At 38.4% G+C, this 26377-nt stretch overlaps 1 protein-coding gene across 1 annotated transcript in view; it reads right to left on the reverse strand.

The window, feature by feature from the left end:
- Window positions 1-26377, reverse strand: part of LOC131693100 (myosin light chain kinase, smooth muscle-like) — an 89559-nt gene that overhangs the window by 43803 nt on the left and 19379 nt on the right. Inside the window, exons 2-3 of the mRNA XM_058980646.1 lie at window positions 7584-7878; window positions 7341-7482 (exon numbers count right to left, since the gene is read on the reverse strand). Coding sequence (XP_058836629.1) covers window positions 7341-7482; window positions 7584-7878 — 437 coding nt within the window. The remainder of the gene's footprint in view (window positions 1-7340; window positions 7483-7583; window positions 7879-26377) is intronic.

A 26377-nucleotide genomic window follows, 5' to 3' on the forward strand; every position in this document is an offset into this window, starting at 1 on the left:
CCTCCGAAGCAGAGTAAGGAGAAGCAGATTGGAACACGTCAGTTTCCGTGATACCAAAGAACACAAGAACTTCGCCAGGAGACGGAAGATCAGGCGGGCCAAAAGGCAGACGCTCGAGGACGCCGTCGTTGCCGAAGTAAAGGACGTCATCCAACAGGGAGAAAGCTGGAGTACCGTTGTAGGTCGGAAGGAGAAACACGGGGAACAGCAAAAGCGGAAGGAAGAGAGAAAAGTGACTCGTTAGTAGGCGCCAAAGGAAGAAACCGTGCTCGTCAAAGCCAATGACTCGACAACCTATGCATCGCTGCTAAAGAAGGTCAGAGAGGACGCAGATCTGAAGGATTGGGGGGAAAACGTGGTAAGAATCAGGCGTAATAAAAAAGGTGCTCTTCCAGTTGAAGAAAGATTCGACGATTAACAGCTCGACCTTGAGGGAGAAATGATGAAATCACGGAGGAAGACGAGCTGAGAGGTGCACTGAAACAGCAGTGTAACCTGGGCGAGGTGACCTTGACGATCCGATCAGCGATGATTCGTTTACCGGTAACCGCTGCCGGGCCATCTTGCGAGAGACAGCACGCAGAGGTCGAAGTGCTTCCTTTGCGCTCCAGCGGACGTAAACGACCGTCACACGGGTGGCTTTAAATGTTCTGCCTATAAGAGGGCGACTGCAGGACAACGGTAATGGAGATAATTCAGATAAATCTAAATCACTGTGACACCGCACAGCAACTGTTGCGGCAGTCTGTGACAGAAAATATGTGTGGCGTCGCTTTGATTGCAGAGCCGTATCAATACCTCCTGAATAACGGTAACTGGGTGACGGATAGGTTAGGAAAGGCTGCGATACAAGTTATGGGCAGATTCCCCATTCAAGAAATGGTACAACGCTCATACGACGGCTTCGTGATCGTCGAAATCAACGGTGTCTTCATGTGCAGCTGTTACGCTCCTCCAAGGCGGAGAGCGCAACAGTTCAGCCTAACGCTGGAGCAGTTAACCGAGTAGTTGATCGCTCGAAAGCCGGTAGTCATTGGTGGTGACCTCATTGGCTGGGCTATGGAGTGGGGTAGTAGAGTAGCCAACACAAGAGGATGTATCCTGCAGAAAGCTCTAGCGATATTAGATGTGCGATTGTGCAATGAAGATTCTGTTAGCACATTTCGGATAGACGAGAGGGAGTCTATCATCGACGTCACATTCTGTAGTCTTTCATTGACGGCGAACATGGATTGGAGAATATGAAAAACGTATACTCATAGTGATCACCAGGCGATTCGCTACCGTATCGGTCAACGGAACCCTGCTGCAGCACGGAGAAGGATGATCGGCGAGCGAAAGTGGAAGACGAAAGCCTTCAACGAAGACCTCTTCGTTGAGGCACCTTTACCGAACTGTGAGATCGAGAACGTGGATGCGGCTGATCTAACAAGAACGATTGTGACGGCTTGTGGCGCCACAATGCCGCGAAAACTGGAACCACGCAATTGACGGCGTGCTCGCAGAAGCATCGAAGCGCATGAAATCAAAATAAGCCCCCAAGATGGATACCAAACGTGGTGCTGAAAGCTACGATTCTGGCATAACTGGACATGTTCAGGATTGTGTTGCAGAAGTGTTTAAATGAATGTAACGTCCCCGAAATGTAAAAGGTACAGAAGCTTGTGTTGCTGTCAAAGCCAGGGAAGCCACCGGGCGAACCGGCCTCTTACAGGCCCATATATCTGCTGGATACCCTCGGAAAGCTCCTGGAAAGAATCATTCTTAACAAGCTGATGAAATGCACGAAGGTGAGGTGGCAGCAGGAATGTACAGAAGGACAGTATAGAAAAGGGAAGGTCGGCTCATCCTAATCCTGTCGACGTGGGTCAAAAGAAAACACGAAGATGTGAACTACCACTTGATACAGCTCCTGTCGGGCCACGGCTGTTTTAGGGATCTTCTGGTATCTTCATCGGCTCGAGCACGCAACATCACCGGTGTGGCCGGTGTGTGGGAATTTCGAGGAAACACCGGAGCATCTGGTCTTTGAATGTCCGAGGTTCGAAGCTACATACATCGAGATATTCAAAACGGGACGGCCGGACATCAACCCGGATAATGTCGTCTACATAATGACAAGCGACCTGAACACTTGAAACGTGGTCAACAGATTTGTGGGGAAGATCATGACCTGCATGCCAGTGGAAATGGCGCGATGAGCAGTGAGCAACGGTTTTAGGAGAGCCATCACCGCCAGGAAACTCTCCATCAGAGTAAGCTAACATCACCGCCTCGGACTAGTCAAGTAAACCAAGAGAAAGCACCGGGTACGGGTCGCAGAGGCGCCAACAAACTCGACGCCACGCCACCTGGAATCTCCGGACCAATCACGGCATCCTATCTGTAGACCCAAGAGAAATATAAACCAAAACGAATCGGATCGGAGTACTTCTTTCGTCGGGGAACTCTCCGTCAGCTTAGTTAGATTCACCGCCGTGGACGACGGAACACCGCGACGGAACACCACCAATCGCGGGTCGTCGGGACCCCAGTGAACCAGACACCCAGCTCCACCGGAATCACGAAACTGACCTCGACGCCTGGTTGATTGGCTCGTTTTCAGGAGATCCTCTCTCGCCAGGGAATTCTACATCTGAGTAGGCTAGATCCATCGTCGGGGACTAGACCGAGTAGTTCGCGTGCAACATTTAGTAAAGTTGGGAGCTAAATGGCTTATAGGGTAAGTGGGGTGAAATGGAACGAGAAGGGAACCAAAGAGCTTAAAGGAGTTGCGGTGCTAAATGGTAGCAGACAGGAAGCGAAAGGAGTCAAGAAATTGTGGTGCTTAGGCCAAAGAAGACTCGGTATCGGGGGAACTTCCTTTGCCAGGGAACTCTCCTTCTGTTCAAACTAGATTCACCGCCGGTCCGTAGGCGCCGGAGACTAAGTAGACCGCGACGAGACACCACCAGTCGCGGGTCGTCGGGGCTACATCGAACCGGATGCGCTGCTCTACCGGAATCGCCGAACTGACCTCGACATCTGGTTGGTTGGCTCGGTTTCAGAAGAATTTCTCTCGCTGGGGAATTGTCCGTTAGAGTAGGACTAGACCAAGTAGTAGTAGCGAACCAGTCGGGATGTCAACGAGTAAGTAGCGCTGAATGGTACGAGAAGGGAGTTGCGGTGCCTAATGGCACAAAGGAGTCAAGTCTTGATGCTAAATGGCACAAGGGAGTAAATTAGACAATCCGAAGTTTTCCGCTCAGATTGTATTCGTAAGGGATGGACACTAGACCTCTCCACATTTTGAAAAAGTTTTGAAATATACATGGGTCAGCTCAAATTTTTATTCTAGGTGTGAAGTTAAGAACTTTCGCCAAAAATGACCTCATTTGGACATGATTTAGAGGTGTCTCCAATCAAAAATCGTGTTTTTGCTATGCTTCTATAGGAAGATCACTTACACTCTGATTTGATAGGTTCTACACGTGCACATATCATCAAAGGTTGTTCCTTACACATATCTTAACATGTTTTAACAGGTGAACATAGCTCTAATCGCAATATAAAATTTGTTAACTGAATTTTTATATAGAGAAGAATACCAAAACCAAGAAAGAATACTACTAATTTTCCTTGGTTTTAACATACTTTTCTATATGAAAATCCAGTTAACATATTTTCTACTGCGATTAGAGCTATGTTCACCTGTTAAAACATGTTAAGATATGTGTAAGGAACAACCTTTGATGATATGTGGACGTGTAGGGCTTATCAAATCAGAGTGTAAGTGATCTTCCTATGGAAACATAGCAAAAACATGATTTTTGATTGGAGACACCTCTAAATCATGTCCAAATTAAGCAATTTTTGGCAAAAGTTCTTAAATTCACGCCTAGAATAAAAATTTGAGCTGACCCATGTATATTTCAAAACTTTTTCAAAATGTGGAGAGGTCTAATGGACACTAAGTCTCGAACCACTGCTTTCTTATCCTGCGGAAACTGCCAGCCCGTCTGGGTAGTCGAGAACTGGTGGTGTATCGAGGAGTAGTGCTGTAAGTAGTTGGATTAGAGTGTGTGCTGTGCACAAAAAACCCTTCTCTGATGTAAAGCCGTAAGGTAGTTTTGGTGAAGAATCCGGTTCTGGGCAAGAACCCAATCCTGAGACGGGGTTGTAAATTTTTTCCTGCTCACTCAGGGCTTTTTTGAAAGTTTTTTCTGCTCTCTAATCTAACACACCCACCTTCACAGACAACTGCCGTACTCGACGTCTTGAATCGAATGGTATGTGAAACCGGTTAGGAAGTCGATTTTCAGAGGAAATGCAATACCTTTCTATTGAGAAAGGTAAAAAGGGTGCAAAATCCCAAAAAGTCGATTTTTGTAAAAAAAAAACTAGAATGCAGATTTAACTCAATCTTTTAGAGTAGCACTGGGAAAATTTCCATTTATACCTTTATATAAAGAAAATTAGCATTTTAATTAAATTAGCTTTTTTCTCAAAACATAGGGGAAGCTGGAGTTTTGGGGTATTTTGTCACTAAAATTTCCCATTCCTAATAATCATTCTGTTCTATCCTGCAAAACATACCTTTTTTTGCAGTTTCTCTAATATGAAAAAATCCCAGAAATCGAACGGTACCTTTGCGATTTTTTGACAGTATACGATAAGTTGGGGTTCTAGGGTTTTTTTGTCATTCTTAACAAATTTAATCATTTTCTTGTGCATATATCTCTATTTTTCTTCAATCTATTTTTATTGAAAGTACCTTGTTGAACGTGGAAAATTTTTAAAAACAAAATAGAAATAGACCTGTTTCCAGTAAAATTCAGAAACATTATATTTTTTGACATTTAGTCTAGGAACTTCATTTTTTCATCAACTGCTCTAATACTTCAACTTGCCGTATTTTTCCTCAAATGAAACATTTACATTTTATTCCTGAACATAATAATAATTTATTGTCAAATAGAGTTGATATGTGCTATTTAATTATAAAATCTAATGTATCTGAATTTTACCAATTACAAACCTACTTCTATTTTGTTCCTTAAGATTTTCGTCATTCATATTAAATTTTATCATTTTCTCGTGCATATATTTCAAATATTCTTCATTCAAATTCAATTAAAAGTACCTCGTTAATACTTTTAATTGAATTTGAAAGAAGAATATTAGAAATATATGCACGAGAAAATGATAAAATTTAATATGAATGACGAAAGGCTCTAGAACCCCAACTTCTCGTATCCTGATGAAGGTCGAAAAAGTTCCGTTCGATTTCGGAGACTTTTTACATTAGACAAACAGCAAAATATGTATGATTTGCGGCATATAGGAGAATAGCTATAAGGAATAGGAGATTTTTGAGACATAATTTCCCTAAAGCCCAAATTCTCCTGTTTTCCGAGAAAAAAGGAATTAACTGTGAATTTCCGAGTACTACTCCGAAAGTTATAACATTTAATAAAAATTTTCTTTATTTTTTCTCAAAGTACAAATATCAAAAACTTCAAGCGAAGTGGGCGGGGGTCTAAAATTGTCCAAATGATGTCAAATTTGGCATTTGAGTTTACTTTGACATTTGTCAGAATATAGGGTTTCAAAACTATTTTTGCTTAAGACTGTTGGGCTCGGGGAACACGAAAAACTTATTTTGATCGAGACATGAGCTTCTCTCGTAGTGCTAGAAGTGGCTCAATTTTTACCTTCCGATGCTCAATGTAATTTTTCTAGAATATTTATACCGTAAACCGGGGTGACTTTGATCATCGGGGTGACTTTGATCACTCGAAACTTTTTTCGTAGATCGCTTATTAAACCAGAATATTCTACCGAATCATTTTAATTTGAAATGATTTTTACTCTAAACTTATAAAATACTGATTCCTTATAATTTTTGTGTATATTGTTCGGTTTTTGGGTACAAGAAACCGAAATTTGACTTTAGTTTAGTTTTACGAAGCTTCGTAAAGTGTTTATTTTTTATAAAACAAACAAATCTCCGATTTCAGGAAGAGTAATAAATTACATGCGAGTTTTTATTTTCCCTTATAGTGTGATGTGCCAAATTTACTTTTAAGAGTTTGTTTATTTTAAATACATTTTTTTGTGAAACTAGTTGGCAATTATTTCAAAATATTTTAAGCTAAAAATCGCAAGATTTTTATTGTTCAATATTCTAATGTGTTAAAATGGATGAAACTTTTTGTGCATTGATAAAGCACTGAAATTAAACAATTTTAGCGCTTTTAAACGTTTTCAGAATCTTTTATTCTAGTTGGACACAAATTATACGAATTTTGGTTACTCGAATTTTACAGTACATTAAAATACTTTGTATAATATCAACTACGTCTATTCAACAATGAGTATCTTTCCAGAACTAGTTTAAACAAACATTTGAATTAAAAACATTGACATCAATAACTTAATGTGGGTGAACATGCAGGTTATCAAAGTTACCCCGGAATACGAAAACGGACTTCAACTTGAAATCATTTTTGGAAAAATAGCTGTAAGCGGACAATTTTAGGTAAAACCATCCAATTTTGTTCTCCATACGTCAGTACATGGTTTAAAAATAATAAACCTGAAAAAAAGTGTGTTGCGTCTAAAAATATGTAATGATTACTTCGAAAAGTGATCAATGTCACTCCGGTTTACGGTAATAGACAATATGCATGGAAAAGGTAGTCGAGGACAGTCTAAATTGATAGGATTTATCAGTTTTCATTAATATTGCAAGATAAGGAACATTTCATTTTTCACCGTCAAGTCAAGCTGTCCCTGGCAGCACTGCTCCAACGCAATCCAATCAAACTAATAGCAATAACTTCAGTCCTAGGGGCAATAATTATATAACAGTAAGAGCTTGAATGAAAGGTAATTGTGCCAGTTATGAGCTCTACTAATGGTTGTGAAAAAAATGGTTTGTTTATAAAGTACATGGGTATGAAAAGGTTAGGAAATGCATTACCTTTCCTAAAACTATTACCGGTTGAGAGAGCTGATCGACGCTCTCGGTATAATTATGTACCGATAAAACAAAGGTGCCGTTTACCATTTACTGAGATGACTTTCACCACCGATTCCGAGGCTGTATATTCCGGGGAACCCAAAAATACTTATGCATGCTAAAGGATTAGTCGGTGCTCGCCCTGAATTCGCGCTGTCACGCACAACATACGACAGTGTAAGGGGGTTCGGAGATTACTGACTGCACTTCTAACACAGATGTCTGATCTCTTTACAAATCATCACAGTTCGCAATTAAATGACTAATGAGCAAATTTTAGTCAAAACATCATCCCCCAAAATCTGCCGCGGCGTTTTCCATCCGCAACGAAACCAACCTTCATATCCAGATGAATTATGTTCCGACTGTGAATATATTCCATACCCTCACAGATTTGCCTCATAAACACGGCGCACGCTTTCTCAGTCAGCACAAAGTCGTCGTCTATAACGCGTTCAAACAGTTCACCGCCTTGGACTCTGAAAAATATATAGGAGATCACGGTGAATCATGTTTCGCTGTGGAGGTCGCATGCCGCCGCGACGCCACCGGCCGGGTCGATACCGGTTGATGTACTCACAGTTCTAGTATCACATATACTTTATTTTCGTAGTCGAATGCATCGTACAGTTGTATTAGCCGGGGATGGTGCAGACAGCTCATGATGTCAATCTCCCGGATAGCATCGGCGCGTTCTTTTTTCTTCTTGCAGGGCACAATTTTCGCCGCCAGCTCCAAATCGGTACCACGCTCCCGGCAGAGGAAAACTGTGCCGAAGGTGCCCCGGCCTAGCTCGGGCAGAATGTCGAACTGCTGCCGTGGATCGACGTCCTGTTTGAGCTGAACTTGTCGGAAGGGAAACGCCGGGGCCAGATCTGGAAAAACCAAATGGAAGAGATCTGTTAGAATGCAAAACATCGATATAAGCAACAAAGTTGAATGGTTTGATTGTGGATTTTACGAAGCCGGCAAAAACATGCAAACTTGGCGCACGATTGACTGCGATCGTTTTGCGCCATATTTCGAGCCATTGCGGCCGGGGAGCAAGTGGTCGTTTTGCGTAATGGTGATTCTCTTCGTCGAAACGTTTGGATCGTTGGGGGAGTTTGGATGCAGACGTCGCCGTCGATTTGACTTTATGTATGTACATATATATGCACGACTGACGGATTAATGGTGTTTTATTTAAAGAGATTGAGGATCGCCTTGACGGCGCGAATATTTTGCCATGTTCTGACGCATGGAACGGGGCACACAACTGGTCCAAACAGTTGGTTCGCTGCAAAAAGAAAACACGTAATGGGTGCGTTACGTAGCACCCGGACTCTAGAGTCTAGATACAATGTGTGGGATGGGTGTAAACAGTGTTTTTCGAAACGGTTTAGAAATTTTGCTTTCTGCGGGCGCTATCAAACTGGGTAGATATTTATGTACCCTCTAGTTCATGACACGACGCGATGGTTCGCATGTTGGGTGACAATGTGACCAAGTAAATTATTTTTAAAAGTTTTTTCATAAATTACATACTGCATTATTTGATTAATTTGTATTAAAATTATGTTAAATATGAGAGGAGAACAAAATTGGAAAAATCTTATCGTCAGGCTCCAAAACACTAGTTACCATGCGTTCTCTGTTCCATTCTGGAACAGAGAACATTGCTGTTGAAAATCGCTAACAATTCCTAGAAACACACTGTGTGATGAATCGTCAGTGTCATTGTGAAGGCCGGGTACGTTGTTTACGGATTGGTCGGAGGATACAAACATTCTATTTATAACCGGCTAATTGATTTGATTTATTCGGTCATTAAAACTTGGTCAGTGTCTGCTGCAGCTGCCTGGCTGCCATTGGGATTCGCGACTTGGATAATCGCTTGCTTGCAAAAGTGTTTGAACAATCGTGCACCATGCGCTTCCATTCGCTTCAAAATAGTTACGCTTTCTAGGACTGTAAAACTTGTCAGAACTATTTAACAGCTCCCATTAGAGTCTAATAGTGAGGTCTTCACTCTAAGTTAACTGATGTTTTGCAGTAAAGTAAGATTACCAAATTTCACCAGAAGCAATTTGTATGCGAAGAAATTCCCATCTCAGCTATCTTCTACCTAGGTTTGATATATTGAGCCAAAGGAAAAAAACTAGAAATTCCATCGATTCGGGTGACCTTGACCACAATAACTTACCTTTCCTAATATCTGTCTGCGTCTCGTTCAAAGGTGAGTTGAAGAAATATGATGAAACGTTTACGAGTGACCCAAATTTTCCGAAAATAAAAATAAATTGGTTATAAAATGCTGCCTTTCTCGTGTCACATATATCGAGCACTCGGCCGATGGCAATATGTAGTTTTGAGCAGGAGCTACGCAAACTCCTGTGTTGTGAGATCATTTGATCGTCACGCATTTCCTAAAATGAATGGCTATGAATAATGTTGTCATTCTGAAGTTGGAACAGAAACTAAACTTCTTAGAATTTCATTGCATTTCGGGGACGATTAACATTTTACTGGTGAGTTATATACTGCCGATAAAAGCAGAAGAGTCCCATACGAATTTTTGTCGAAAATGAGTTATCTATTGGAATGTAATCTGTGTCATCATTGAATTACAATACACAAACACGATTACCGGATTTGTTTAGAAAATATCGAAAAAAATACCAAAACATTGTTGTCCCAGGCGTCCAATGAAAATGTAAATCTTGAGAAGCGTTTTTCTCGGTTTGCTGTTTTTCAATATGGGACTCTTATGCTTTAATGGGCAGCATAAACAAATATGAAAACCTGTTTTAATCCACCCAATTGGGTAATTGTGTCTTTCTCATTTATTCAACAGCTGGTTATATTTAATATAATTGTGAAAATGTCCATTACATTCTTATGACACTTTGCTCATATTTACAAGGACATGACTGCCACGAAGCTGATGAGCAATATGTTGACGATGACGTCCTTGGAACAAAAAATATTAAGTGGATAAATCGGCATGAATTGAATGTTGTCTTCATGTTAACATATTTTGGAATACAGTGGGAGGGGAAAGGGATTATAACTGCAAAACAGAATGTGAGCGAGGTCTAGTTGGTGAAAATGGGTTCAACGAATCCGATGTGATTTTAATACTGGTACCTTGTTTTGCAGTCGTTGGGTGTATTGTATTTATCTTCTAAACCAAGTTTGTAAAAATCAGACAAGAATTTGCTGAGAAATAGGTGTGACATTATGTTACGAACTTTGCTAGTTCCCCGGGAGTATCAAGAACCGTCATAGGTGGCCTCTTTGTCGAGTTAGAGAAATCTCTTTAGAAAGGACTGGTGGTATCCAACGGGGAAAAACGATCGGAAATGGTGAGTGAAGCTAAGCAATCATGTGAAAAAAATTCACCACCCAGAGGCGAGACTCGAACCCGCAACCTTTGAGACTCCGGCCCAATGCACTAACCCTTATGCTATCCCTGGGTATGGTGACATCCCAGAAAGAACATATGATTATCCCACTGGCGACGGTGATCGTACCCTGCCTGCAAAGCGAGGAATCACACACAACAGCAGCTGATCACCCCAACACATTTGATCTATTTAATTTCCCCGCTAGATACCAAGGCCCGGGTTTTTATAATCGTCTGATGTCTAATTTTTAGTTCATTACCCATCGTACTTCGGTGGGTGACAGAGCTAATGAAGACTGTCGATTTCTGGTCCCTTGCCCAGTGAACAGAGGTATGACGGGAGCGAACCCGCCCGTTCGAATTAAACTAATAATTCAATTTTTTTGGTCTTTTGGCTTAAGTGCCAATACCTTATTTAGGACTGGTGGTATCCAACGGGGAAAAACGATCGGAAATGGTGAGTGAAGCTAAGCAATCATGTGAAAAAAAATTCACCACCCAGAGGCGAGACTCGAACCCGCAACCTTTGAGACTCCGGCCCAATGCACTAACCCTTATGCTATCCCTGGGTATGGTGACATCCCAGAAAGAACATATGATTATCCCACTGGCGACGGTGATCGTACCCTGCCTGCAAAGCGAGGAATCACACACAACAGCAGCTGATCACCCCAACACATTTGATCTATTTCTATTTCTTTAGAAAAATCTCTAACCCTATGTGCGGGGTTGCGAATTGAACTTAGCTGAGCTGTGTACAAGGCAATGTTAAATCCGTTTCAATATGTATTGCATCATTAGGACATCTTCATGGTGCAAGTTTATATGGAAATTTGCTATGTGGCCGCAGTCTTCAACCCGTAACTCCGGAACTGGAAGTAGGATTAACAAAACATACAATAGCAGCTTATGGGAGCGTTAGAACCGTTCATTTGAAACTAAGTTTATGCAAATCGGTTCAGCCATCTCCGAGAAAATCAGCGGCCTTATCTGACACACACATGCACTCACAGACATTTTGATGTCTCGAAGAATTGAATCGAATAGTATGTGACACTTGGCCCTCTGGGACTCGATTGGCAGGTCGATTTTTGAAGTGATTATTATCCTAATAATCCTGAACTTGACGTATGCGAGCTTGATGCATGAATTGACTTAATTCAACCTCTTTCGCAACTTCCAAGATGTCCTACAAAGTTATTACTTTGAAACCTCTATTTACGAACTAGTTTTTACGTAATTTTCGATTAACGTAACTTTTTTCACGAACTAAATTCGAAATAATGAACTCTTTTTTGCGAACCAAGTTCGTAAAAAAAGTTCAGTACGTCACGGGTGTTCTATAAAAAATGAGAATGATTTCAACAGCTTTCTGTAATTAAAGTAAAGAGAGTAATTCTTTTTCTCTCCAAGAGAATTGCTCTATGGACTCCCTATAAATGGGTGGTATGTTTCTTTGCGTTCGGGTACTGTGAGTTCAATCGAAGGTGGAGTCGAAACAGCCTGCACTTCGCGAACGTGTTGTGTGGTTTTACAAAACGCATGGTCATCGTGGACAAAAGTTTACGGTAGACCACTTACGACACGAAAAAGTGCCCGTGAGTACAGTTTACCGGATTCTGGCATCCCATGGCGTGGAACGGAAGGCCGGTAGTGGGCGTCCGGCAAAGATAATGACGAAGAAGAAGAAGGAGCGTTGAAAAAGCTGTTCGACAACAAGAACGGAACGAGTTTGCGTGACGCCGGCCGAGAATATCACTGCTTCCATCTCTTGATTCACCGAACCCTCAAGATGGAGGACATCATTTGTCGGAAGAAGACTCGGTCCCCCGAGTACACGGACGGGATAGATAGCGATCGTGAAATCGCAGTGCCGGTGGATGACGAAGAACTACCGCGGGATGTCGTTCGAGCTGGAATACGAAAGTTACTTTCCGCTCTCGAAAACCCATATTCCTGGAAATGACAACTACTATTCCAGCGACAAGTCGGTCACAGCCCCGAAATAAAATATAAGTTTAAGCATATAATTGAAAAAAAAGTTATGCTGTACATCGACATATCGGACAGAGGGATTTTAAAGCCGTGGTTCAAGCCGAGAGGTCTTAAGAAAATTCTTCTGCCGTTCTTAAAGGGGTATCATGCGGATGGAAAGTACGTCTTTTGGCCGGACAAGGCGTCTTCCCATTATGCCAAGAAGACGCTGGAGTATCTTGAGCACAAAAAAGATACCGTACGTGCCGCAAGAAAGGAACCCGAACAACTTGCCCCAGTGCTGTCCCATGGAGGATTTTATCGGCTCCCTCAGTGCCCTAGTCTACAAAAATAATTGGCGGGCCAAGGATACGATGCAGTTGACCACCAGGATCCGGAATTGCATCCGGAAGATGGACGTCAGTGCCGTCCAGCGGTCTTGTGATAGCATCGCGACTAAGTTGCGTCGCACGGCTGACCAGGACCCCATCTCCAATATTTATTGACATTTTTTGAAGAATAAACAATATGTTTTAAATAAAAAAAATACTGAATTCGTTTAAATTTCTTTTTTGTTTTTTAACTACATGACTGAAAAAATTCTCATTTTTATTAAACACCCGGTACAGCACAGTTTGCAATTGTGTACAATTTAACATGTTCTTGGCTTAGCTTGTTTCTAATAAAAGTTGGGTATTTCCTTAATGGGGATTACGAGTACATTACAGAAATCGATGTCTGTAGTCGCTCTAAAATCCAAGATGGCGACTATTGGTTCAGAAATATTCTCCAAAGCCTCAAAAATATTGGCATTTTCTGAATGGACAATTATAGAATATATATATATATATATATATATATATATATATATATATATATATATATATATATATATATATATATATATATATATATATATATATATATATATATATATATATATATATATATATATATATATATATATATATATATATATATATATATATATATATATATATATATATATATATATATATATATATATATATATATATATATATATATATATATATATATATATATTAGGGCATTGCAAAAAATTTTTTTTTTGAATTCTCAAAGGCCCCCCCGCTCATATTGTGACAAATGTCAAAGTAAGTTCAGATGCCAAATTTCACATCATTTGGACAATTTTAGACCCCCGCCCACTTCGCTTGAAATTTTTGAAATTGGTAATATGGGAAAATATGGAGGAAAAATATATTAAATGCTATAACTTTTGAAGTAGCAATCAGAAAATTAAAATTTATACCTTTTTTTAAAGTAAATAACCTTAGTATTTCAAGGAAGACATTCCTGTTTCTAGACAAATAGGGGAAAGTGGGGTACTGGGTCATGTTGGCCTCAAAATTCCCCATTTTTAATAATTTTTCTGCTCCGTGATGCAAATCATACATATTTTGGAGCTTTTCTAATGTAAAAAAATCTCAGAAATCGAACGGAACCTTTTTGACCTTTGTCCGAATACGGGAAGTTGGGGTTATAGGGCCTTTTGTCATTAATATGAAATTTTATCATTTTTTCGTGCATATATCTCTATTATTCTTCAATCAATTCTCATAAAATGTACCTTGTTAAACGTGAAAAATCCTTAGGAACACAATAAAAATAGATTTGTTATCGGTAAAATTCAGAAACATCAAATTATCTTATATATAGTCTCGATTTCACATTTCTATCATAAAATTGCACATATTAACTCCATTTAACAACAAAATTTTTATTAAATTTACTACTTTTAATGCAAAATATGCTTGAGGATCGCATGAGAAAAGTTTCCATCCTGGAAAAATAGGGGAAGTTGAGGTATTAGGACATTTAACAAAAAAAAATGTGATTTGTAGAGTTAATGTCCAAAAATTTGATGTTTCTGAATTTTACCGCTAACGAATTCATTTTTGTTGTATTCATAAGAATTTTCCGCGTTCAACAAGCTACATTTCATGAAAATTGATTGAAGAATAATAGAGATATATGCACGAGAAAATTATAAAATTTAATATTAATGACAAAAGGCCCTATAACCCCAACTTCCCGTATTCGGACAAGGGTCAAAAAGGTTCCGTTCGATTTCTGAGATTTGTTCACATTAGAAAAACTCCAAAATATGTATGATTTGCATCACAAAGCAGAAAAATTATGAAAAATATGGAATTTTGGGGTCAAAATGGCCCAGTACCCCACTTTCCCCTATTTTTCCAGAAAAAGGAATATCTCTTTTCAAAGACTCAGGTCATTTCCTTTAAAAAGAGGTATAAATTGTAATTTTCTGATAGCTACTTCAAAAATTATAGCATTTAGTATATTTTTCCTCTATATTTTCCCATAGTATCAATTTAAAAAATTTCAAGCGAAGTGGGCGGGGGTCTAAAATTGTCCAAATGATCTGAAATTTGGCATCTGAGCTTACTTTGACATTTGTCACAATGTGGGAGGGGGGGGGCCTTTGAGAATTAAAAAAAAAGTTTTTTTGCAATGCCCTAATATATATATATATATATATATATATATATATATATATATATATATATATATATATATATATATATATATATATATATATATATATATATATATATATATGTAGTGATTAGTGATGATATGGATATAGAACTTTTTGCTCAATCGGAAACTGCTACTTTGAGCTTCAAAACGACGTCACTCATCGATTTTCGTCATTTACTCATCTAGCACTTTTCAAAAATACCTTTATGATTACGGTTATACGAAATTACGCTCAACTGGAAATCGCCATCTTGGATTACAAAATGGCACCAAACTACCATTTCCATTATTTACCCGTCAAGTTCATTCCAAAAATACTCATTTTTTGTATTATCAAGAATATTGCTCAACCAGAATTCGGCATCTTGGATTTCTGAATAGTTTCAAACATCTTTTTTCATAATCTATTTGTCAAGTCCGTTCCAAAAATATATTGGTAGGGTCATCGAGTACAGTGAAGGCCCGCTTTCTTCATCCTCTTGGTGTGTTTCAGGCTGACAAAATAAAACATACTTTTTTCTTTTTTTTTAATAAACCGAACCTCTTAAAATATTCTTATTTAGTCCCTAGATATAGCCTCATAGCCTTTTCTGATTATTTAGTATACATTTCTCTTAAATTTAAATTTAAAAATTAAATTTTTTTTGCGTATTTTGCATCTTTAAGATAAGAAAAATATGCTCAAGAAATGATTTATTCTTATTCTGCTTTTCGAGGATTTTCATGGGAGGTTGACAAAATTGGATCAAAAATCTGATATAATCGTGGGTAGGAAAAATCGGAGGCTGATAAAATCAGGTCTTCATTGTATACTGCCTAACCGGAAATCGTCATTTTTGAATTTCGAAAAGGTTCCAATTTTCCATTTTTATCATCTACTTGTAAATCCCGATCCAGAAATACCTATATCGTTAGGGTTATCAAGAATATTTGTCAATCAACGAATTATAATAAGAATGTGAAATGAACTGTTTTAAGAACTAAACCCCAAATAACAAACACTTTTTTACGGACTAATTCAATTTACGAACCTCCGGATTGGTTCGTAAATAGAGGTTTCAGTGTATCACAAGCTTAGTCCTAAGCTTACTCTAAAATTAATCCATGCTCGATTATGTTGTTGTAAAGTATTATAACGTTTTAAAAATTGTTTTTAAAGGTAAAAACATATATTTTTCAATACTACAAATCGATACCGGAGGTATATTTTATTATCAACCCCATCCAAAGCCCTTTCAGAAAAACTAAACAGAATTAGATTTCTTCAAGTTAAATCAGAGTAGAAAATTTTAAAATTTTGACCTATTTCTTAGGATTTATTGTCAATTCGTTTTTCACATTTTCCCTCTTCCCTAGGTTGATGTGTTTGACGGTATTGCAAACATCATCAAGCACATTTCTTGCATCAGTGCTAAAGAACCTCTCACAGACAATTGCTTTAAGATGGTTATTGCGTTGCGCCTCGATCGTGGTGCATCGAGGAGACCGAGATGGCTTATGGGGTCATTGTATGTCAATTTAACGGTCGACTTCGTCATCCTGCACAGGCTTATTAAATAAATGTATAAGTAGAAGCCCATTAGTGGTCGTTTTGTCATGATTGTAGTTCTTAGTATTAGTGTATAATTGTTATGTGCTAGTAGTATGTCTATCTGTGTAGGTGTTCGTCTGAGTATTTGTGACAACTGGCTAAGAGAATGGATACTGAACTGGCGTATATGATAGAATAGTGTGTAACCATCTATAGAATTCCTTGGTCACTTTTTTCCGGTGTTCAATTTGTACATTTGATTTGATTCATTCGAGAAAATCGGATTGAATAAATTAAGGTACAATTAGTTTACCGACTCACGTGAATCATCTATTCCCGGTCAGAATAACCTGACAAAATTCTAATAGAATGCAATTGTCGTTTGGTACATAATCCTAATTTGCTGGAATTTAGACGAGATCAAGCAGTGTGATTGAATGTTACATGTGTTCTTTTCTTGTACTTCATTGGTCTGTTTGCGTTGTATTTCTATTAGCTTGCTTTTCCACTTCTCATGTATACCAAAAATAATATCGACACTTCTAATTATTCTCTTCGCATATTTTTCTCTTTATTCGGCATGTTATCTTTCCTTTTCTTACTATATCTTAAATTAGATTCATACTAACACTCACTGGCACAATTTATTGCATATTCTCTCACATAAACTCACAATCTCTCCCATTCTAAACGTAGAAACGGTCGTGTCCTTCGCGATCACACAAACCTGGTCACAACCGCGAACATGCAATAGCTATCATCCACACATATTTCGCCCACGATCACGCCAACATTTAAGCACCCCGGTGATGTAAACGTTTTCGTGCCTATATATTTTCAAACGCGGTCTCAAACATTAAGTCACCGCTCACGCGATCATCGGTCATGTCCGGGAGTTCCTTACCCTCGGCCCCAGTAGCATAGGACCATGCCTACGATTGGACCAATCGTAAAAAACGACGCTCATATCCACTAGACAGCACTGGGGAATTCAGTTTGTTCTAGAATTCAGCACGTTAACATACAAACGTTTACGACCTTCGCGATCAGGCGCGCACACCAAAATCCGCGGTCTTGCAAACATGAAAACACCCCGGTGAGTAAGGGAATGTTTTAGCACTAATAAACTAGTGATATGGAAAAACTCACTCTTTTCTAGTTGCTGAGCTGTACACCGAAAATTAATTATCAGATTCATGGTTCGTGGTCCAACATCGAATATGCGGATGGACACGAGGATACATGCGAAGTTACATACACGCAAGCACACTGAGACTTGATCAAAGACGGCAGAAGACAACGCCACGACCCTGTCAGGCCCATTCAGATTTATTCAAATGTCCCCAAGCGGATCGTTAGAGTTGCACTTCTTCCGAGTCAAGACAGCATCTCCTAAGTATTTCTGAAAAGCGTGCTTAAAGTATGTTTTAAGGGAATGCTTCCGATTTTACAGGTGTTTTTTGTACACTGAGCAGGGTAATAAATGATGTAGATTCTCCCCACAATAGGCACATTCTTGTCGAACAACACGTAAATAGGCAAAGTAGTGCGGCTGCCATTCAAAATCTTCATTCACTGGAGCAAAAGGTCCTTGAATTAACCTACCACGCGCTTCAATAGATCCACACATGAAAAATACAATCGGTAACCACACCGTCGATCTCAATTCTGTGAGTGGGCATGTAGACTCTGTAGGTCTTTATAAAATTCTTGTCAACAGAAAGGCCAATTGCTTTCATTAGACACGTTATCACAATTCTGAGAATGTCTGGGTGTACTTTCGAGATATCTGCTACTTGGCGGAAGATCTTTGATCCGAAAGCACATCAGATATGGTTCCATGGAGTTCAATATATATGATTTTAAATGAGAAGAACGGAGTCTTCAATAATGAATCGTGTTCAATATCCGGGAAGATGTGGGTTGTATTTCCTAATAAATTGTCTGCTTATTAAACCGATCTGCACATACTGTCTCCCGGAAAAATACACCGCTCGTGGCCTTCAAACACCGCAATGATGATATTATAGACAAATCTTCAGTGAACTTATATTGAAAATATTACAAAAAGTTTAGTGTACTATTAGTACCCAATATTGATGGCTTTACGCGAAATCGGCTAGAAAATTGCAGTTTTCCGCATCGCTTGCGAATGATTTTCTAAAAATTTATTTTTGCATTTGTCACATTTGTCCTCTGTGTACATTGTGTAAGGAAATAATGATCCTGAGAGTCTGTAAGGGGAGTTATTCTTAATCGTTTGTAACCAAAACTACTTTGTGATGTTGCAAAACTTTTTATGTAATTATCTATAACAGAGGAAACAGCTCAACTATACTTTTTTATGTTAGAGGAAACTTTGCCACTGCGACCACTATTCAAGTTATCATTTGTGGCTTAACGATACTTTTATTGGTCTTTCTAATTCACGAATGAAGTTTGTTCTATCGAAGCGAAAGTCCTGCTTATCCAGTCAGTGTAGTGTTATACAATTTGTGTTATATTCTTTTGTGTAAGAGAGATTGTTAATTTTTTTGCTGCTAGTATTGACAGATCCCGCATCTTCAGTCTGTTATCTCGTTTAGAACAAAAGCTGAATTGCCCCATTTTTGGACCATAGGTACTCAAGTCGGTCGGTTCGTATGGTAATGAGAAACAAGTCTGTCTTTGCCGTGAGACATGTTGGTAGACTGTTGGTAGAGCAATTCGTAGTAACACTGCCTTAGCTCTACTCCTTCAAGCAAAAGGAAAAAATTAGTGAGTAAAATTTTAAGCCAATTTATAATGACCCTAACACTTCTATGGCTCAAAATTTTTCATAACTTTACTACTTACGACTTTAGCGCACAAACGCTCGAGTCCCTCGTGATAATACACGAGATCGTGAAGTCCCTGTGCCCACACATATCTGTACCGTACAATGAATATCACATTCAGAATCATGACCCGCTGCAATTGGCCTTAAGCAGGGTTTTAGTAGGTGACATTTCCCATCTCGTCTGCAACTGTAGCAAGTGATTCTGTCGGCGAACCCTTCCGATACTCTAGCTCTACAGCTCCAGTAGGACAACTCTTGAAAAAAATCGTATTTTGCCATTTCCCGTCAAAGAAGGAATCTAAGATTTGATCGAAGTCTATCCCATGTACAAACAGATGCTGAAAATTTCATCAAAATCGGAGAACACCAATATGACAGTGACAAAATTAAAAAAAAATGCCTCTTGAATATAATAATCCAGGGATAGTAATGTAAACACATTGTTTGTTTTCCACGTGTCAATAACGATGTCAACAACATAGCAATATCAAACGGTTGAACTGAAAGCATTTCAGGCAATAAGTAGATAAATTTAATTTATTTTATTTAACAGACAAAGAAACAAAGTAAGTTCATTACACCTGCTGCGAACTTTTAGTTCGTAAAGTCGCCGTTACGTCTCTGCTCAAAACGAGTGGCACGCCTGAACGCCACCTTCAACCAGGTCAATTTTCAGACCGAAAACTGTTTACGTTATTTCGAAGCCAACAATAATTAATTCCATTTAACCGTCAGCTAAACTATAGCAATAGGCGAAACACACGAGTTTTGAACCATTCACAGTCCTTTACTGTTGATGTGTATGTAAAGATCAAAGGAGGATAATGAAAATCTGCCAATTTTCCTAAAATATTTTCTTCGAGTTCATGGTACCGATTACTAAAGTGGAATGGTATTTACCCGACAAAAATTCTTTACGACACGAATTAATAATTCTTTCATAATCTAGCTAATTGTTGGCATTTTTTGTATCAGAAGCACATTTTGCACACCTTTTTCGTTAGTAAATAGTTAGATGAACCCGCACTGTAACGATAATGATGATGGCGATGGCGAAGCAGAAAACGACAGCGATGCGACGCACGGACGACGCCAAAATACTAACGAGAAGAATGGTAAAGGTTGCCAAAATTATTCGAAACTCGTGATCTTTGCTCCGATCCGAGTCGATTGGTTTGGCGAGGTCTTTTCCTAGAGACGAGTACGATAGTCCACGCGGCAGCAGCCGTCTCTCTGCTGTTGTACGCCAGAAGTGACTTCGAGTATTTATTTTTAAAACATTTGACTGTCAAGTTCGCGGGAACTCCAAGATGGTGTCTGTCAGCTAGCGCAGTAGTTCTTTTGTACACTGGCTGATCATTGTCGACTTGTTTCTTCTGTTTAGAGGAGGTTTGGCTCGACCGTTATCGTTGACACTAAATTGAGAAAATTCTGCTTGTTTCTGGTTTGTTACATCAGTAGGGATAAGCAAAAAAGCTTCGTTTAAAAAAGGAAGGATGGTCTAGGCACCTAGAAATGGCGTTTCTTTGAAGTCGTGCGTAGACAGTGTGCGACATTGTTTATTATATGTTTTTTTTTGGCAAACTGTTTTAATTTTCTGTGTTAGCTTAGAAATAGCCTTTTTATTTATCACGAGTTAAACAAACTTTTAATTCAAACTATCTAATTCTTAGTCCTCTGCGGAAATTTTGCAATCAAAGCTTTCAAATTCGTCATAATAATGTTCGATTCATTTACATCAATAACTAAAATCATTCAACCTCGTCCGTGAAACCCAGCCAAACTGTTTTCCCGGTAGCATTCCTTTGATTAATCATACTGCTCAGCTCTGTAATTCAATGTTCAACGTTGCACTAAACTAAGAGAGCAATGGACTACTTCGGCGGCGTCGTTACGATACGAGTAATTAGTGTCTATTAGTCATCCCCGCAATGTTCGGCGTAACTGCACAAGTGGTGACAACATTTTGCAGCGATGTTCGTGTGTACACGATATGCGTCGTCTCGTTCGATGAGGCGGATTTGAGAGGGGGCGATTCCTTGCACCTGATCACCACTTGAAGTTCTACGACATACATGTTGTGCCAAGATTTCAGGTTCAAGTTGAATGAAAACTCGTTGCTTTTTTCGTGCGGTATCCATCTACTTTTATGTGAAATGATGAAGTGATGCTAATGAAAGTTGAGTTTACTTTAAAGATTTTGATGGTTATTTATGCAAAGCGAAATGAAAGATACGGAACTGAAAACGGATGGGTTTTAAAGAGTCAGTTTTAAACCTGGAACGAAAACTATACTAGACACGCGAATAAAAGTGTGATCGAATGGAAGTATGAATTCCTTGGATTCTACCGCCAAAAGTCGGACGTTTCATCCGAATCTAATAATATGGTCGGGAAGCAAGCGTAACTCATTACTACACTCATTACCGCCAACGTCGGTGACAAAGTGTAATTATGAGTTACGCCTGCTTTCCGGCTCGTTATCAAACACGGTAAACCTGCTCAACTCAAATGATCTATAATTCAATGAGGAATGCACCAATTTGGCCAATTTGATCCGAACAATTTTAATTGCTGTGTTGATTTAAGAATACAATTTAGCGCAGAACTTGCATCAGACACCTCAGCAAAATTTCAAATATTTGAAATATTGCCAAAATAAATATTGTGATTTTTATGCCAGAATTATATGGCACATAAACGTCAGTCAGTCCCACGTAGATTGAAAATCGCATGTATCATGGGACAAATACAAGATTATAGCCAGTACACCTGGTTCTAACCGCACAATAGATATTGGTTGCGGTGGTTCGTCTTCAACAAAAAAACCTACTTAATCCTCCTAACAGTGAGATGAGACATTTCTAACACACATCACTGTTGGATCATTCACTAGTTTGCAGAGCTTATGCGAAGTAAGCACAACTAGGCATTTTGAAAAAAAAAATCGATTTTGCTTCATCGATATTTTTAATTCAAACAAATCGATGTTGTTAAACATCGAACCGGGAAAGATCGGTTGAAATAAAATCGACTTTTGGAGGAAAAATCGATTTAACCAGATCTATTTTATTGAATGATTGAATAAAATCGATATTGTCTAAAATCGAACCAAAAAGATCGGATGTGAAAAATTGAGGCGAAAAAATCGATTTTGAGAAGAACGGAACGCATCGGTCATTCCGACACACAACTAGAGGTGGGATGAGCACCGTTTTAAGTTCTGCATGAATAATACCTCGAATAAACTGAATAAATTATGGAAAATCAATAAAACAAACAAAACTTAAAAATTATTAAAACAATTAATTGACGAAAAGTTACCCAATTCATAAAATGAGTAGAATGATCAATGTAAATCAAATCGATAGAATAAAAAAATAAAATTAGATCAGCTCATTGAGTGAAAAATTAGATAATATAAAAAAGTTTCAAAATTAATGAAATACATTAAATTGATTCAAACTAACGAATTGGATGAAATAAATAAAAGGAATGATCGAATAGAATCAATAAAATAATAAAACAAAGTAACTGAAAAATGTGTAAAGAAACTGGAAAAGGAATAAAATTAACAAAACTAATTAAATTAATAAAATTGATGGAATGAATAAAATAAATAAAATCAATAAAATGGATGAAATGAATCAATGGAATAAAATGGATGAAAAGAATTCAATAATGGTTTGAATAAAATGAAACGAATGAAGTAGATGAAAAATAAATTAAATAAAACATAAAATAATAAGAATAAAATTTACAAAATCAATAAAATGAATAAAATAAGCAAACGAAATAGAAATAATAAAATTAATTTATAGAAAAAAATAAATGGAATAAAATGAATTCAATCTTTATTTTGGCGATATTTAAACATTTGTAAACTTAAGGGGATCCTCTTATATAATTGTGCAAAAGGTACCTACTGTTTGATAATTTGTTTTGAAGAAGTAAAATGACTTAGACATGTGCGCTATTCTGCAAAATGTTTATTAAGGTTTCATCAATAGAATAAAATTTTTCGAGTGTAAGGTGTCAAAAATGACATCCAAACTAGCGGCTCCAGCAAAAGGTTTTTTGAAAACCGACCTCATCTGCGGGCACGATACATATATATTCGTCGTCTACAAGTAGAAAACCAATACGAACTTAAAGATTACATTCCGTGGAGGCGCCCCAATCTTAAAAGCATGAAAAAATTCGATAGAGAAACAAAAACAAATTTATTAATTCGAAGACGATATACATTTAATTAAAATGGCGGCCACTTGAAAATAAAGTATCGTTATTTTTGCATGATTTTTCCACTTTGGCCGGTTGTAAAAAATATAGTGAAGACCCGTTTTTATCAGCCCCTTGGTGAATTTTGGGCTGATAAAATGGGGACATTGATAAAATCGGGACATGTATTTTTCTTTCTTTTTAAGAAACCGAGGCTCTTAAAATATTCTTCTTTAGTCCTTAGATATACCCTCATAACCTTTCCTGATTATTTAGCTTAAACTTCCCTTAAGGGGGTCTAATAGTGCAAAATTAAAAAAAAAATATTTTTTTTGCATATTACGGATCTCTAAGGTAAAAAAATAAGCTCAAGAAAGGCTTTACTCGAATTCAACTTGGTTTTTCTGCTTGAGCCCATAGCATAATGCTGTTGCATAGGCCTGCTAAGTCAAGACAAGTTTCGGCTTCACTGTGTCTCATCGGCATAAACAGAACTTCTGCTCGGACGGGACATCACGTTTGATCAGTCGTTCGATTGACACACAAAGTGTGTTTTAGTTTTAAGGGATTTGCGTCAAGCCGGCGCTAATCTATTCCGAGAAAAAGTTAGTGTCGGTTTCTGATGAGGCGAAGCCGAAACGCACCCGTGTACCAACTATCAATTTTCATGTGAAGCTGATAAAATCGGGGGTAGATAGAATCGGGGGCTGATAAAATGGGGTGGTGATAAAATCGGGTCTTCACTGTATTGCGATTTTGTAGGTTACAGCGCCCGAGAATGTTGATTAGCTCAACTGGTCAAAAACGAGAATGCCCGCAGATTAGAATAATCTTGTTCCGAGAAAGCTTCCATTTTGGTCGCCATTTTTGACACTCTAAAATTTTTATTTTATAGATGAACCTTTAATAAACATTTTGCAGAATAGCGCACATGTCTAAGTTATTTTACTGCCTCAAAACAAAAATTAAACAGGACCCCCTTAACAGAATATTAATATTAGAATATTAATTTGTGTCACAGTAATAATTTGGATGAAACGAATAAAAAGAATGACTGAAAAAAATTTTGAAGGTTGTGTACAAGACACGACCACCGACATTGAAAATGCGACATGACTAGCGAACACCATGTGCACCATCTTCGCATCAATATAGCATTATTTTTCAGGGCGCACACGCATGACGTTGTTACTTTTAATATTATTGTTCACTGGTAAAGATACAGAATTGATTATTAACAAGCACAAAATTCAGACAAGCTAATAAAAGGGATTTTTGCATCATGTGTGAATATTTGTTTATATTACGGTTCACTGGAGAAGGTACAGAATTAACAAGCGCAAACTTAACACAAATTAATAAAAGGAATTTTCTAATTTAATTTTTTTCACCATTATGTATTCGTCTTAATAAGGACGGTTTGCTGATAACTATGTTTTGTGATACAGGACGAGAATCCTTTGAAACGATTCGAACCTTGTAAGCGATTCGCTTCTGCTGCGTACACACAAGAACATTCCTCTTTCGCAGCTCATGTCAAATGAACACTTTGTTAAACAAGGTGATCTCTTTTCTCAACTTTTTGGTACAGATGGAAGACCATCCCTTTGTACGACAAGTAAAAATATTTTCATCATTAATTTTGGTGTGGCTTTCGCTTAGTGGCAGGGTTGCCATATTCATTCATTTTGCAAAAGCCTTCTATTTTGTATATTATTAATTTGAAGAATATTTGCTTACACATATTATGATTTACTGGAAAAGGTACAGAATTAACAAGAACAAATTTAATACTAGTTAATAAAAGCAAATTTCAGTCTATTCTCAACCACCAAAGGCATCAGTCACAATACCAGCGTGCTCTCTGTTGCTACCCAAGCCAGCGCAAACATTTTCTCTTGTGTGCATTGTCTGAAGAACAAAGGGAACCGTTACTATTATTCTTGTGTGGTGATCTATCAAGATGACTGAGTCTCATCAACAAAATGTGATTCTTCGGGCTAACACGGTGGCCATTGACTTCCGGTCTTTTCGCGTAAGACCGAGTATTGGTGATGTGGAACATTTGCTGAAGGTGAAAATGCAGTTTCGGTCGTCGGATGTCAGCTTCATCCAGTTGGAGCATGTTAGGCACGCGGTGCTGATAACGTTCAGCAAATTCGCCCGGGCGAAGAGATTCATTTCGCAAAACAACTTGGAACACGTGCTGGATTGTGACACCGCTAAAATTAACCCTGTGTATATGGATAACGGAAACGTGGAAGTCAAATTACATGATTTGGCACCACGTATTTGCAAAGTGACCATTAAAAGATTCATGTCGTATTTCGGAGAAATTGAATGCATTACGGAAATACTTCAAATTTCAAATATTTCAAATGATGTTTTTGTGGTGAGAATGCGGGTAGACCAACCCATTCCCTCCTACCTTACCCTGAAGTACACAACAGAAGGGGGTGATACCATTATACAGCGAACTCTATGTACATATCAAGGACAAATTAACACGTGCCAGTTCTGTGAACAAACGGCACATTACGGACAACCCTACTTAGAAATCGCTAAGAAAAGCTCATCTACAGAAAGGAAAAGCAACACTCACTCTCCAATATCATTCCCTGAGCCACAAACGGGTGCCAAATTTGTGGCTGCTGTTCAAGCAATAATGACAACTGCGAAAGCCGCGTCAAGTACCACAAACTCAATAGCTAATTCCGTCAATGAGGGAGCTACTAGCAATGACGGAGGGTTCACGCTCGTGACCCGAAAAGGAAAGAAGTTAGGAACAACACCTGATCACGAACATCAAGGCAGTAACCCCGATGATGACCCGGGCATGTGTGACGACGACAGAGTTATGATTCACCCACATGATACAGTTGACGTGGATATTAA

This window comes from Topomyia yanbarensis, chromosome 3, assembly GCF_030247195.1.
Source record: "Topomyia yanbarensis strain Yona2022 chromosome 3, ASM3024719v1, whole genome shotgun sequence".
Taxonomy (NCBI): Eukaryota; Metazoa; Arthropoda; class Insecta; order Diptera; family Culicidae; genus Topomyia; species Topomyia yanbarensis.